The following is a 12,908-nucleotide window of genomic DNA, read 5'->3' as shown; positions in this document are numbered from 1 at the left end:
CTTAACTTTTTTTTCAACTTTCTTTTTAACAATTCCCTCATCAGAAGCTTTCTCTTGAAATAAACATGACTGTGTTGGACTTTTGTCTTAATTGTTCATTTACAGTTGAATTTAATAGCACTGTGCTCACTCTTCTAATCAGTTCCACAGCAGTTATGTCTGCATGCCACTTAGACTTACACTGAAGATAAAGAAACATGGAACAAAGCAATTTAAAAACACAATAACAGCAGCTAAAACATAAAAATTGGTTTCTCATTTGTTTGCTTAAAATAATCCTTAATAAACTTAACTTTGCTTAAGTGAGACTCCTTTGAGTCTGACTTAGTTGAATATCACCCAGTACTGTATATAGAGGGTGAGTCTTTTAAAAGAGGCCCTATGGAGCATGTGTACTCTGTATCCATGGGGACTCTTTTAAAGGGCTCACCCTGTATATGAGAGAGAAAAACTGGTGACATAATCGTACCTTGGTTGTCGAATGCCTTTGTACTCATACGTTTTGGCTCCCAAATGCTCAAAACCCAGAAGTGTATGTTCCGGTTTTTGAACATTCTTTTGGAAGCTGCCTGTCCAATGTGGCTTCCGCTATTGTTTCTGGCATGCCTGCGCAACTGGGAGCCAATCGGAAGCCGCGCCTTGGTTTCAGAAGTCGAACGGACTTGTCGAACGCATTGTGTTCGAAAACCAAGGTATGACTGTACATGAAAGATATCTTGACTCCAATTAATGATGATCAAGACTGAATAGGGTTTTAGTAACGAAGGCAAATGGAGTTTTTTTTTAAACACTCCTGAATGCCTAGTGTCTGCCTTTGGAGAGGAAGAAATACATTTTGCTATGTTAATTGGGCTTTGGTGTTTTATGTGTACCAGATTGTGCTTTATTGTTTTGCTGTCAGCATGGCTATCTCATCTGGTCCTGGAATTTAATAAGAAGACAATGGTAATATTTTTAATGAGTAGACAACTTTTTTAGAAATTTTGGACGGACATCATCTCTAAAGATTTGGATTTCCAAAATCGCTTACTTTCCTATTTTAAAAAAATCACGGAATTGCCACATTCTGTTAAGTGTTAAAAGACCATCTATAATCTGTCACTACAAAATTCTTTGTGTGGTAAAACAGTTCTTCACTTGCTTTAATTCTCATTGATAATAAAAACTTAGAATTGTGACTTGGGATGGAGTCTGCATCTGAATAAATATATTAATGTTACCAGTTCCAAGGTGCCAAACGGCAAACTAATACAGTGGTACCTCGGGTTAAGTACTTAATTCGTTCCGGAGGTCCGTACTTAACCTGAAACTGTTCTTAACCTGAAGCACCACTTTAGCTAATGGGGCCTCCTGCTGCTGCTGCGCTGCCAGAGCCTGATTTCTGTTCTCATCCTGAAGCAAAGTTCTTAACCTGAAGCACTATTTCTGGGATAGTGGAGTCTGTAACCTGAAGCGTATGTAACCTGAGGTACCACTGTAAACATTCATGTGTTTGCACTCCCCCAGTGCTTATTCCCACCTCCCCCAATATCTATATCCTTGATGTTTTTCCTCAAAATTGTGCTCAAGACAAATCACCTTAAACTGTCCAGTTGTGAACAAATGCATGTGTGCAACAATACCCAAGGTCTGCCTCACATCTAATGTATCATTATTACTTTGGTGATATGCTTGAATACTCTGGTAGAAACACATTTCTATGAATGGAATTAGGAACGGAACAGAATTCTCAGTGACGTTATAAGTCTGTGCTGGCAGAATGCACTCTTGCAGATGTTCAAAGCTGTTCCTATCGCTGCTCGTTTTGACTTGACTCAACCCAGAGTTCAAAAGATTTTGCAGGATGTGGTGAGATGCATTCTTGCATGTCAGAGCAATAACATAACTCCATGCTAGGTTAGAAAAGGCAACTCGTGGAAACTTCACATCACTGCTGTGTGAAAGTGATCACAGAGCTTGGTCTCATTTGTGGTTAAAAGCTGCTGCCTCTTCAGTAACACAACTTCCCTTATTACTGTACTACATCAGGTACAAGAACCAATCACTAATGAAAAAGCACCAATGGAGACGTGTATATTATTTACCAATGAACTCAGGTTTAGATCCTGGAACTACCTGAAAAAAAAACAAGCTATAGTATGATGCTGGGACGACTCCTGTTACTCCTTTGTGCTTGAGCAATGATTATTGTGAACATGTTAATCCTTTCTTTTGTTAGATACAATTTAAGAACCTTCAGGTGCAGTTCTGTCCTTAATGCTTTGGTTTTGTGGTTTCTGCCTTTAATTCAAAAACACACCCACCCACCCCACACACAAAGGGAGAAGCTGCTACTAAATATGCACCCTACACATTTTCCTGATGTGTGCTCAGCATGGTTTTGAAAAATCCCATAGCATAGCTATTAGAACAAAAATAAGAGTCACATTGACATGGCTTACATCACTAATGCAATTCTTGAAATTTACTATAATACCATAAAATACACAAGTGTTCCTTTTACTGTGAAGTTCATATAATCAACAGTCTCAGTGTTCAATCAGTCAAAGTACAAATGACTTGAAAGGGGGTTTTTTTTGGGGGGGGGCACCCTTTGGGTGCAGCCCAAGGATGGAATTTAGCATTGCGTTCTTCACATTGTTTTGTCTGTGCACATATTCCAGCTTGCCATATGGAACAACACCCACCCGTATGCACTTCTCTGAAGGTTTTCCTGTCCCCGCTTCCAAAAAAAAGCGTCAATTTGGGGGGTACAGGGGGAGAAGAGGGGTAAGCCCCATTGCACAACCAGAAGTCTTTCTGCAGGGCTTCCACTGACAGGACTGGTTAGCTGAACCCTGCTCCAAAATTTGCAGCTGATTCCAGCTGTCCTTGTTTGACTGCATTTTTTCATCAACATCATCATTGAAGTGTGTTTTAAAAATAATCCTTTCACTCCCCACCATATGGCATTTCAGAGGTATGATGTATCTGAACATCGAAGGCTCATTTAGCAGTCTTTGTCTCCTGCATGTATTTGTCTAAAGGGTGTTTTTTCACCCATCTAGGCTAATGGCTATATTCACATTCTCTGGCAGTGAATTCAAGGAGTTAATTAGGAATTGTGTGACATAGTCCTTTTGTTGGTTCTGAACCTAATGCTGAGGAATGTTTTTAGGTGATCCCAAGCTCTACTATTAGGAGAGAGGAAGAAAAATCTCTATACTTCCCCCTCCACCCAAAATACAATTCCTAATTTTATAAACCCTGCTGTTCAAGTTGCCTGCGGACCATTCAAACTTGAAGGATCAGCGTTGGTGGGGAAAGTAGTGCACACAGGCTGCAGGATGCCCCCCCCCTTTGTGTGTTTCCTATCATTTCTTGCTTTTCTAGCTGAGCACTCCTCAGTAGTCCTCCAACAAGGGAAATTTCCATACAAGCATGCTATTTGGACTGTCGTAACAGTTGAACTCCTACATTGTAGTTTGAGTGCTCATGATATGTGTTGCAAGGGTCTTATAGCAAAGCACCTGTTATAGGTCAGGTTGCCCAGAAAGCGTAACGTTTGCCTTACTGGCACGGAGCTGCAATCAGCATTTTTGTTACCGAACACCTAACTTGCTAGGCAGCTTCCACTTCCTTTAAAAGTGTGTTCTTCTAATGCTTTCAAGGTATAAGGTGTCAACACTTAAATAGAAGTGGGTTTTGTAAAGGAATATGTGTGCATTTCTGTTTGACAGGAGTTGACCGGGCATTTGACAGACTAATTGCTTCTTTCCCAGTTCAGATCAGCTGCTTGGGCATCTGAAATGAGGTCTGCATGGAGGCTGGTAGCTCATTCTTGAAAAATAGGAAAGGGCAGTGCTCGAAATAATCTTTCTACGTAGTAGCTCTTCAGCGAACAACAGCAACTGTGTCCTGATATGGCTTCCTATTATGAACTAAAATGCACTGAGTTCTGTATTCATTTCCTTCTTGATAAAAACAAAGTGCTTTTGACTAATTCACAGTGAAGGTTGGGAAAGATAGTGAAACAAAGGCATACTATTCTCCTGGGTGTCTTGGTTGTTAAGGTAATTGTTGAACAGCTTATTCTATTCCCAATCCAGTGTTTGTTGCCACTTGGAACATTTTATGTGCTGATTCCCATTTAATGGAATCTGCAAAAACATTTCCCTTAATACATCAGCTTTCTATCCAGCACCATTGAAGTTCTTCCCCAGCAAGACTTATGTACCCAAAAGATGTTTGAATAAAATAGATATTAGTTAGTAGCATTCATGAAATATGGCTAATATGCTACAAATTTGTAATATAGTTGGGTGACAGCTGTAACCTAGTGCCCTCTAAATAGTTTTGACAATTCCCATCAACTTCCACAGTCTTGGCTGTGGTGGCTGGAGCTGATAGAAGAGGTAGTTCAAAACATTTAGAGAGCACCAGGTTGGAAAAGGCTGGTATAGTGCAAGGAAAGAGATACAAACCTATTAGATGGAGTGCTTTCTGTATATAGGAAGAAAGAAAGGTTCTGTAAAAATGGATTGAAAAGGGAAGACAAAGAACAGCTCTATCTTTTTTACATAAAAAAGGAAAAATTAATTATCAAATATGGGAGATAATTATCCAGAAAGGTGAATTAAACAAAAGAGTCAAAGAGAAAGAGTATCATTTTTCTTTCTTTTTTTACAGTGCGACTTCATGACAGCATATCAGAAGAAGGATTTCATTACTTAGTCTTCGATTTGTAAGTATGTCTGCTTGCTACATACTGCACGAAGCTCTTTTTCTAAAGAATGAGACTGGGGTGTGGGGAGAGCCCACAAAGACCCTGGGGGTATTCTCTGTGTTCCTAATATTTGACAGGTAAAAAGGAGGCATATGTGGATCATGTCATGGTAGTGGATGAATAAATTATATCTAATTGCATATTGAGATCCACTGAAGCTGAATGTCTTAAGTGGTTAACCCATTTCTTGATCTTGGTTCCAATGCTTCTATGGATTCAGCAGATGGTGTTGAGTGAGATGCACTTTCTCAACTTCAGCTGCCTAACTGTAAAATGGAAATATAAGTTAATTTTCTTGCTGAGATTCTGTGTGAATGAAGGAGAGAAGGACGATAAAGCACTGTGTATTCTTATGGGTGTGTGTGCAAGGGTTCTCCTGTCTTGCTGATAAGGCATACATACACCCAGTAATTTTCTCCCTTGAAACTTGAGCATTAAACCTACTATCCAGTTGGTAGACAGGTTTGGTGGGATTTCCCTCTCCAAGCCACTGTATACTTCAGGTACTACAAACACCTGTAGTATTTGTTGGCTAAAATCAGTGTTAATCTGAAACAGTTCCACAGTTGTAGCCAAGAAATAATGGTAAGGGAGTACAGTATTCACACTAGGGTTGCATGTAGTTCTCAGTGTTTGAATCAAAAATGATTGGCTTTTGATCACTAATTGTAAGTGTTCCCTTTGAGGACTCGAAGTTTGGATGGCTTTTGTGAGTATTAAAAATGAATGCTCGCCCAAAAATAATTGTCTTTCCTTTAAGGGTTTCTCATGGGGGGAAAACTGTTGTTGGGCAAGAAGCCATGCAGTGTAGGAGACCTTCATGCCCCACAGGTCCTTCCGCAAGGAGTAGGATAATTCCTAAACAGCAGGTTTCCCACCAGCAGCCCTTCAAATCATCCCCTGAGCAAGCAATGTCCCCATCAGTTTGCAGGGCAACTTGAAGAATGGTTGTATCAGGCTGTGGAAGGTGGGCTGTGCCTACCACTCATTTTGCTGTTTCAACCATTGTGCACACCTGCTTCAAATGGTCTCCCCAATCTTATTTCGCACCAGAAGCAGGAACAAGCAAACAAGCCAGCCAGCTCCTGACTAGTTAACCATTGTAAAGAGATTATCAGTATTACTTCAGTTCTTCCATCTTGGAAGCATGTTATTTCAGTAATACAAATGGCATCGATGCCTGCTGTGGAACAGAATAGAAAACAGTACAGCACCCCTTTTGATTCAGTGCTTATATGATGGAGTATTTGAGCAAAGTTGTATTAAATTTTGTTATGCACCTATGTACAAATCTTTGTTGCCAAGTTGAAGGGGCGTACACTTATGAAAGGATATCAAGTGCTGCAAAGATAAGGTTTTAACATATTTTATTAACGGTAAGTAATTCAGTTAACGTACCTACTTTTGTAGAGTGCTTTCACAATCTTCTTGCACCTACAGGCAGCCTTTAAGAACCAATTTTTGGTTCTAAAATAGCAAATAGCCCTTTTCACTTACACTTCATGATAACCTATAGATCTGAGAAGCAAAGTGTGCCTAAATGGTTAGTGAAGCATTCATCTATACCATCTATGTAAAGAGGCTGTGATCTGAAACCAGACCTAAGCATGCACAAAAATTCAAATTCCCTTTAACTGAGTACAGAAGGATCACTTTTCTTGCAGATTTCCAACCTGTCCTTGCATAGTGTGCAAATTTTTATTTGTTGCACGTGAATTTCTTCCCCTTTGTGTCCAAAGAAAGTAGAAGTTGCATATGAAAGGTCCATGTTTCCAATTGCAAATTCAAGAACAACTTGAACGAGGGCTCCCCCATGTCAATTGTATGCATAGAAGTAGATCTAATGGATTTTAAAGGGGTTTCTTTGGAAATACACGCCTGTTCAGAAGCCCTACACATGTATTCATCTGAGTGGGACTGTGCAAAATATGCATTCCCTCAACGTCACACATGCTGGCTAGCCATACCCCCTGGCATAAATTTCTGCAAAGATTGAGCTATTGTATGATTATCTGTACATACAAAGCCTCCTCCATCTCTGCAGATGTGAGATTAGCCAGTTTGCACAGTGTCAGGGGCATAGCTAGCCAGCATAGCCCAGCTCAGGCATTGTGAGACGGTTTAAATAAAACTTCTGAATGTTGTTAAAGAAGCCTTAGGGTTACCTTTGTTGTTTCAGTTCTCTGCTTAAACAATTGGCCCAGGCTATTCTCCAGTGTTAGTTAGTTGCAGAGCATCCTCATTGATCTGGTTCACACATCAAAGGCAAAATATGGTTTCCTGCCCTTGTGTGGATGTGTGGGCTGTTGGAGAAATTAAACCTTATCTACAACTCATGGTTGGGACGCAGGTGGCGCTGTGGGTTAAAGCCTCAGCGCCTAGGACTTGCCGATCGAAAGGTCGGCGGTTCGAATCCCTGCGGCGGGGTGCGCTCCCGCTGCTCGGTCCCAGCGCCTGCCAACCTAGCAGTTCGAAAGCACCTCCGGGTGCAAGTAGATAAATAGGGACCACTTACCAGCGGGAAGGTAAACGGCGTTTCCGTGTGCGGCTCTGGCTCGCCAGAGCAGCAATGTCACGCTGGCCACGTGACCCGGAAGTGTCTCCGGACAGCGCTGGCCCCTGGCCTCTTAAGTGAGATGGGCGCACAACCCCAGAGTCTGTCAAGACTGGCCCGTACGGGCAGGGGTACCTTTACCTTTACCTTATTCTCCAGTGTGCTGAATTGTGAACAAGGCATTAGAACATAACTGGATCATAGTTAATAATTATGTGAGCTGCCTTGATAAGAGACAGAGAAATGCCAGATACCTTCTGAATAACATGTACCAGTATTACAAAACTGTTCAGTGAGGAATGTGAGGAAATGGTGTTCTGTTACAGTCTAAGGTCCTATTTTTGGGAAACATTCCGAAAAAGCACAAGAATTGCTGGTAAAGATGAGAAGAGAGTATGAAATGTTTTGTTTAGCAAGACTGCATTTATGAAAGATTTATGTAATAGCATATTATTCAGTGAAATGCCATGCTGTTACGGGAAGAGAGAGGCCACCAAATGTAAAAACATGTAGCTGCAGTTTAAGTCAGAAGGCTATTGTTTTGCCTAATTATGCCCAGTGTTGAAATCTATTTTTGTAAAAGAAATACATTGGGCTTCTCACTTCTGGAGCACATTTCTTTTTGTCAAGAAACACTGGAGCAAAATTGCAAAGGTCATAGATGTTAGTTAATTGACTTTTAAAATTCTCATTTCAACCTCTCTGGATAGCACATTTTGATGTGTTTTTTTAAAACCTAGCAAACAAGAAACTTTAATATTAAAACAGTCAGCTTACTAAATAGACACTTTTATTGTGAAAAGTTTTTGTTCCCTTATTGGATAGTCATTCAGCTATGTTTTTGTGTGTGTGTGTGGTTGTTTTGTTTTTAAAAGAATTATTTTCACAATGAAATGTTGAAAGTGGTAAGATTGGGGAGGGGGTTGCCTGTGTATACATGATTCTGTTTCTATAAGTATCACTGTAAAGCTATTACAAAATCCATAGTGAGCTGGTTGAAGTGAAAATTCAGCCATAGTGAGGTGTTTACGCAAACTTACTTTAGACTGCATGTCTTCTTTCTTATAAGCAGTTTTTCCTCTTTATTTGGGAAATACTTTAGTATCTCCAGTGGAGCAATCAGAAATAGAAGAATAAATTGATAGTGTGAAGACTGAAAGGCCACACAGGGACAGGCAAATCTATTGTTTAAAGCATTTTTGCTCAGCTCTTCAGCCAAAAAGGCTCTTGGATCAACTTCCATAAGATCAATAACAAATAAGACAGTCATAAGAACATTAGCAGAGACGTGATAGATCAGACAAACGTTTCCTTTAACAGAGTGGCCAAACAGGTGTCTCTGTGAGCAGGAACAATAGCCCTCCTGCTTTTCGTGCCTCTGTCCAGCTAAAAAATGCAGCACAGAAGGAAAAAGGGAGGAGGAGGAGGGAAGAGGAATACAGTGGTACCTCGGGTTACATACACTTCAGGTTACATACGCTTCAGGTTACAGACTTGGCTAACCCAGAAATAGTGCTTCAGGTTAAGTACTTTGCTTCAGGATGAGAACAGAAATTGTGCTCCGGTGGTGCAGCGGCAGCAGGAGGGCCCATTAGCTAAAGTGGTGCTTCAGGTTAAGAACAGTTTCATGTTAAGTACGGACCTCCGGAACGAATTAAGTACATAACCCGAGGTACCACTGGAATTCAAGCAAACTCAGGCATCAGTCCTTAAAGCTAAAATACTCCTACAGTGATCAGGTTCCGTTACAATGATGAGCTTTAGTGGCAACAGTTCAGAGAGAAGCCAAGCCAAATGGAGCTGTTCTCTCAGCCAAGCTGAGAGAGTGGTTTGGCTTCCCAACTTCTCCCTTTGTTGTAGCTTGATGGAACAGATAGATGACAATTGAGGAAAAGCCAAATGGAGCTTGTCTGTCAACCGAGCGGATGGAGTGGCCATTAGTGTGATATAAATCCTTTCAAGTTGTTATTGTGCCTCTTCTACTAAAAGTGGACACCCATAATAGAGAGGTTAATTACTTACCAGATCCTGCATTTCTGTGTTACGAAGATCCCATAATGAAAGCCCATCATAATGTAAGTGATTTTCCTTCACGTTAGGGGGGGAAACCGAGGAGAATAAAACTTACTGGAACTATTTGGTATTGCATACAAGTATCTCAGTGACGAGGCCAGAACAGCAGGTGGCTGAAGGTCAACATCCCAAAGGGCTGCTTCACACCTTATCTATCAGGGATGGGTAACTGGATCTGGCTGGTGGGGTAGATAATTATCTCCCCCATCCATTGCAGGCCAAGCTTGGCAGGTGGATGGGAGCCGCCCACCTGTCAATCACCTGACACCACAGTGAGATTAGGCAATCCTTTTTCTTCTTCTTCTTCTTTTTTGCTGCAGTGGGTCTTGCAGAGCGCTTTGCAAAATGGTCTGCAAGACCAGATACCTCATTTACTACAATATCCAGTATCCTGCAAATCTATGCACCAATAGTTGCAGTGGTGTGAACCATTATGTGTGAGGATAATCCATGATTCAGTACTTTTGCAACACTTTGAATACTTTGGCAGTATAGAATTCTCTCACACGTAGGATTCTCGATTATTTTGTCTGATATAAAAAAAATGCTTTATATCATTAACAGAGTCACTGGAGGTGAATTATTTGAGGATATTGTTGCAAGAGAATATTACAGTGAAGCAGATGCAAGGTAAGTGCTGGATCTCAAGGCTTTTAACTGCTGTTTATTTACCTTTAATGTGGTATTTGGCACCATAATACAATGATGGTTGGGGTTTGCCATCAGTACTGACTTAAAAGTGGGAAACATTATCAGCTTGCCATGCAAGGAATTCATTAATTTATTGGGCAACCCTAGTTTGATGATGCACTCATTATAAGGATGGTGGCTTTAGTCTGCTGTTTAGTCTGGGACGTGGGTGGTGCTGTGGTCTAGACCACAGAGCCTAGGACTTGCCGATCAGAAGGTCGGCGGTTCAAATCCCCGCGACGGGGTGAACTCCCTTTGCACGGTCCCAGCTCCTGCCAACCTAGCAGTTCGAAAGCACGTCAGAGTGCAAATAGATAAATAGGTACCACTCCAGTGGGAAGGTAAACGGGGTTTCCGTGCGCTGCTCTGGTTTGCCAGTAGCGGCTTAGTCATGCTGGCCACATGACCCGAAAGCTGTACGCCGGCTCCCTCGGCCAGTAAAGTGAGATGAGCGCTGCAACCCCAGACTGTACTTAACTGTCAGGGGACCTTTACCTTTACTTACTTATTATTAAACATTAAACATTGAAATGTTACAGTGGTCCCTTTAACTTTACCTTTAAAGGATCAAAGTATTTCCCCTTCATCTAGTGCACCTTTTGGCAGGGGAAATCACACTGTCCCAGAACTTTAATATTATTCATATATTATTCTTACACAATGCTTTTTTGCTAGGAAAGTGTGGTTCTCAGTTAGCCCAACAGACCCATCTAGTTTCCTCCATTGAAATTTGGAGTTCCACATTTATTGCTGTGATGAGCACTTCTCATGCTTGTCCACACACAAAAATCCATTCCTGCTGTTTTCTCAGTTTTTATATAAAGCACATGGAAGTGGTTGAGTGATTCCTGCAGGGGGGAACACATTTCAGCATGCTGGTGATCTCACCTGGGCACCACAGTGTTCCTAAGCCTCTTTCCACATTAACTAATTGCCATTTTACAGGGAGCTCCAGAAAGTGGCATGGGTGGGTGATAATATCTGAAACAGTCCTTTCAGTCTCAGTGAGTGGTGCCCACTGGTACAAATAATCCCTTTCAGAGAACATTTTGGCCTTGAGGAGAACAGTGCCAATAGATCGAAATCTACTTGCTTGTCTTTCTAGCCTGAGCACACAGTCCCCATCAGGTGCTTCCTTCGCTCAGGGACGCTCAAGATGAAAATACTTTGATTGCTGGATTTGGGTTTCTTCCTGTTGCACCGTCCAGGAAGATAAACCACTCCCTCTTTCCTCTCTGTACTCTGCTGTGCAAAACAGAAGGGGAGGCAGCTTCTGTGACTAGGCAGTGGTTCTTAGATATTTTTGGGTTAAGGGCCCCTCTGAGAATCTGATGAAAGCTGTGGATAGCTCCCCCTCCCAATGCACATACATACAAAATTTAGCACAGTTAATTTTATTATTTTGGCATACGTGCCCAGTTCATGGACTGCCTGATGAAGCCGATGCATGGACCCCAGGTTATGAACCCCTGATATAAAGTCTGCTTTCCACCTCTGCTGATCATCAAACACTGCTTCTTCAGAGGTCAAGGGCTTAAGATTCAGTTACGTTTGCTGGTATTGGAGACAATGGTCATAACCCAGAGAATTGCACATGCAGTTCTGTGTATCTAAAAGGGCATTTTCACTGTTTTCTAAAACCTATACGTTCTTGCCCTTTTGCATTCCCAAAGTCAAAGTGCGATTTTAAATTTTTCCTAACTTTTAACAAGTAGTTCCTTATGGGAGATTTTTTTTTTGGGGGGGGGGAATCTAGGGCCAAAGCATTAAATAGGTCATTGTTGAGCCCCTCATTTGAAAATCTTATTGTTCATTCATATGAACGTTTTGGCATTTTCAGTGTGTTTGACCTTGGCTGTAAATATGCTAAGAACATTGGGAAAAGCTTTCGGTCTTCTCGGCCTGTAGACATCGATAAAAAAATATTCAAATATGGATGTGTAAAATGACAAACTGTGTGTTTTTGTGCCCAAATCAAAGTGTCTTAATTTGTATCTTAAATAACAGCTTAGTTCTCTGTGCTTAGCAAGAGCAAACATACTTTATGCAATGGTTTAAAGAAACATAATAAAGTGTTTGGGCTTCCTTTTATTACTTTTGGACATGGCTGCTAAACATACAGCTGTTCTAGATTAAATGTTACAGATCCTCAATGAATTGCACTGATAGTTTTCTGATTTCCCCCCTTATAATTCAGGGGCAACATTTTGTGCCTTTTTTAGTTATTGTTTAATTTGTACTTCTCCCTTTCTGTTCCTCTTGTACAAGTGTTTAATTTGTATTTGTGTGTGTGTTTGTGTTCTTAAATATGTTGAGGTTAGTGTGGATTGGATAGCGCATGTGCTTAAAAATCCAGTCATTGTGCCACTCATTAGACACCATGGAGAATGTGCACAGATTAGGAGAGTGAACAAAGTATTGTACATATTTTACAGTCAGTTTGTATAACCTCCAAGTCAAATGGGACAATGTATTAACCAGTGAATGTCCATGGTCTTCAAGTTGAGAATACAGTGTGATTTGCCAGCATCCTTAACATATATATGTATTGACTATGCCAGTGGTTCCCAAACTCCCCTCAACTGACCATCTTAGAATTGCTGGTGTTCCTGGTGGACATACTTCATGGTTTTTCTGCCCTTTATAACAGTTGCAGTGCACTGTGATAGATGCTCTATGGTTTTGAATTGTATTCTGGATGCTTTCATTTCTGTTATTGTATTGCAGTTTGCATTCTTCCTTAGAATTCAGATTATAGCAGAATAGAATGCAGCATAAGAAATAGAAGAAGCAATAAAAATAGAATTAAAAATCAGTATAAAGATT

The 12,908-nt window shown here is 40.9% G+C and overlaps 1 protein-coding gene across 13 annotated transcripts in view; it reads left to right on the top strand.

Moving 5' to 3' along the window:
* CAMK2D (calcium/calmodulin dependent protein kinase II delta) overlaps window positions 1-12,908 on the top strand; it is a 140,711-nt gene that overhangs the window by 67,268 nt on the left and 60,535 nt on the right. For all 13 annotated transcript variants that reach the window (XM_079990259.1, XM_079990262.1, XM_079990260.1 and 10 more), the window contains 2 exons: window positions 4,669-4,723; window positions 9,957-10,022. In XM_079990259.1, the coding sequence (XP_079846385.1) occupies window positions 4,669-4,723; window positions 9,957-10,022 (121 nt within the window). The remainder of the gene's footprint in view (window positions 1-4,668; window positions 4,724-9,956; window positions 10,023-12,908) is intronic.

Source organism: Podarcis cretensis, assembly GCF_951804945.1.
Source record: "Podarcis cretensis genome assembly, chromosome: 9".
NCBI lineage: Eukaryota > Metazoa > Chordata > Lepidosauria > Squamata > Lacertidae > Podarcis > Podarcis cretensis.
Note: the sequence above shows the minus strand (reverse complement) of the source record. Positions and strands in the feature narration are given on the sequence as shown.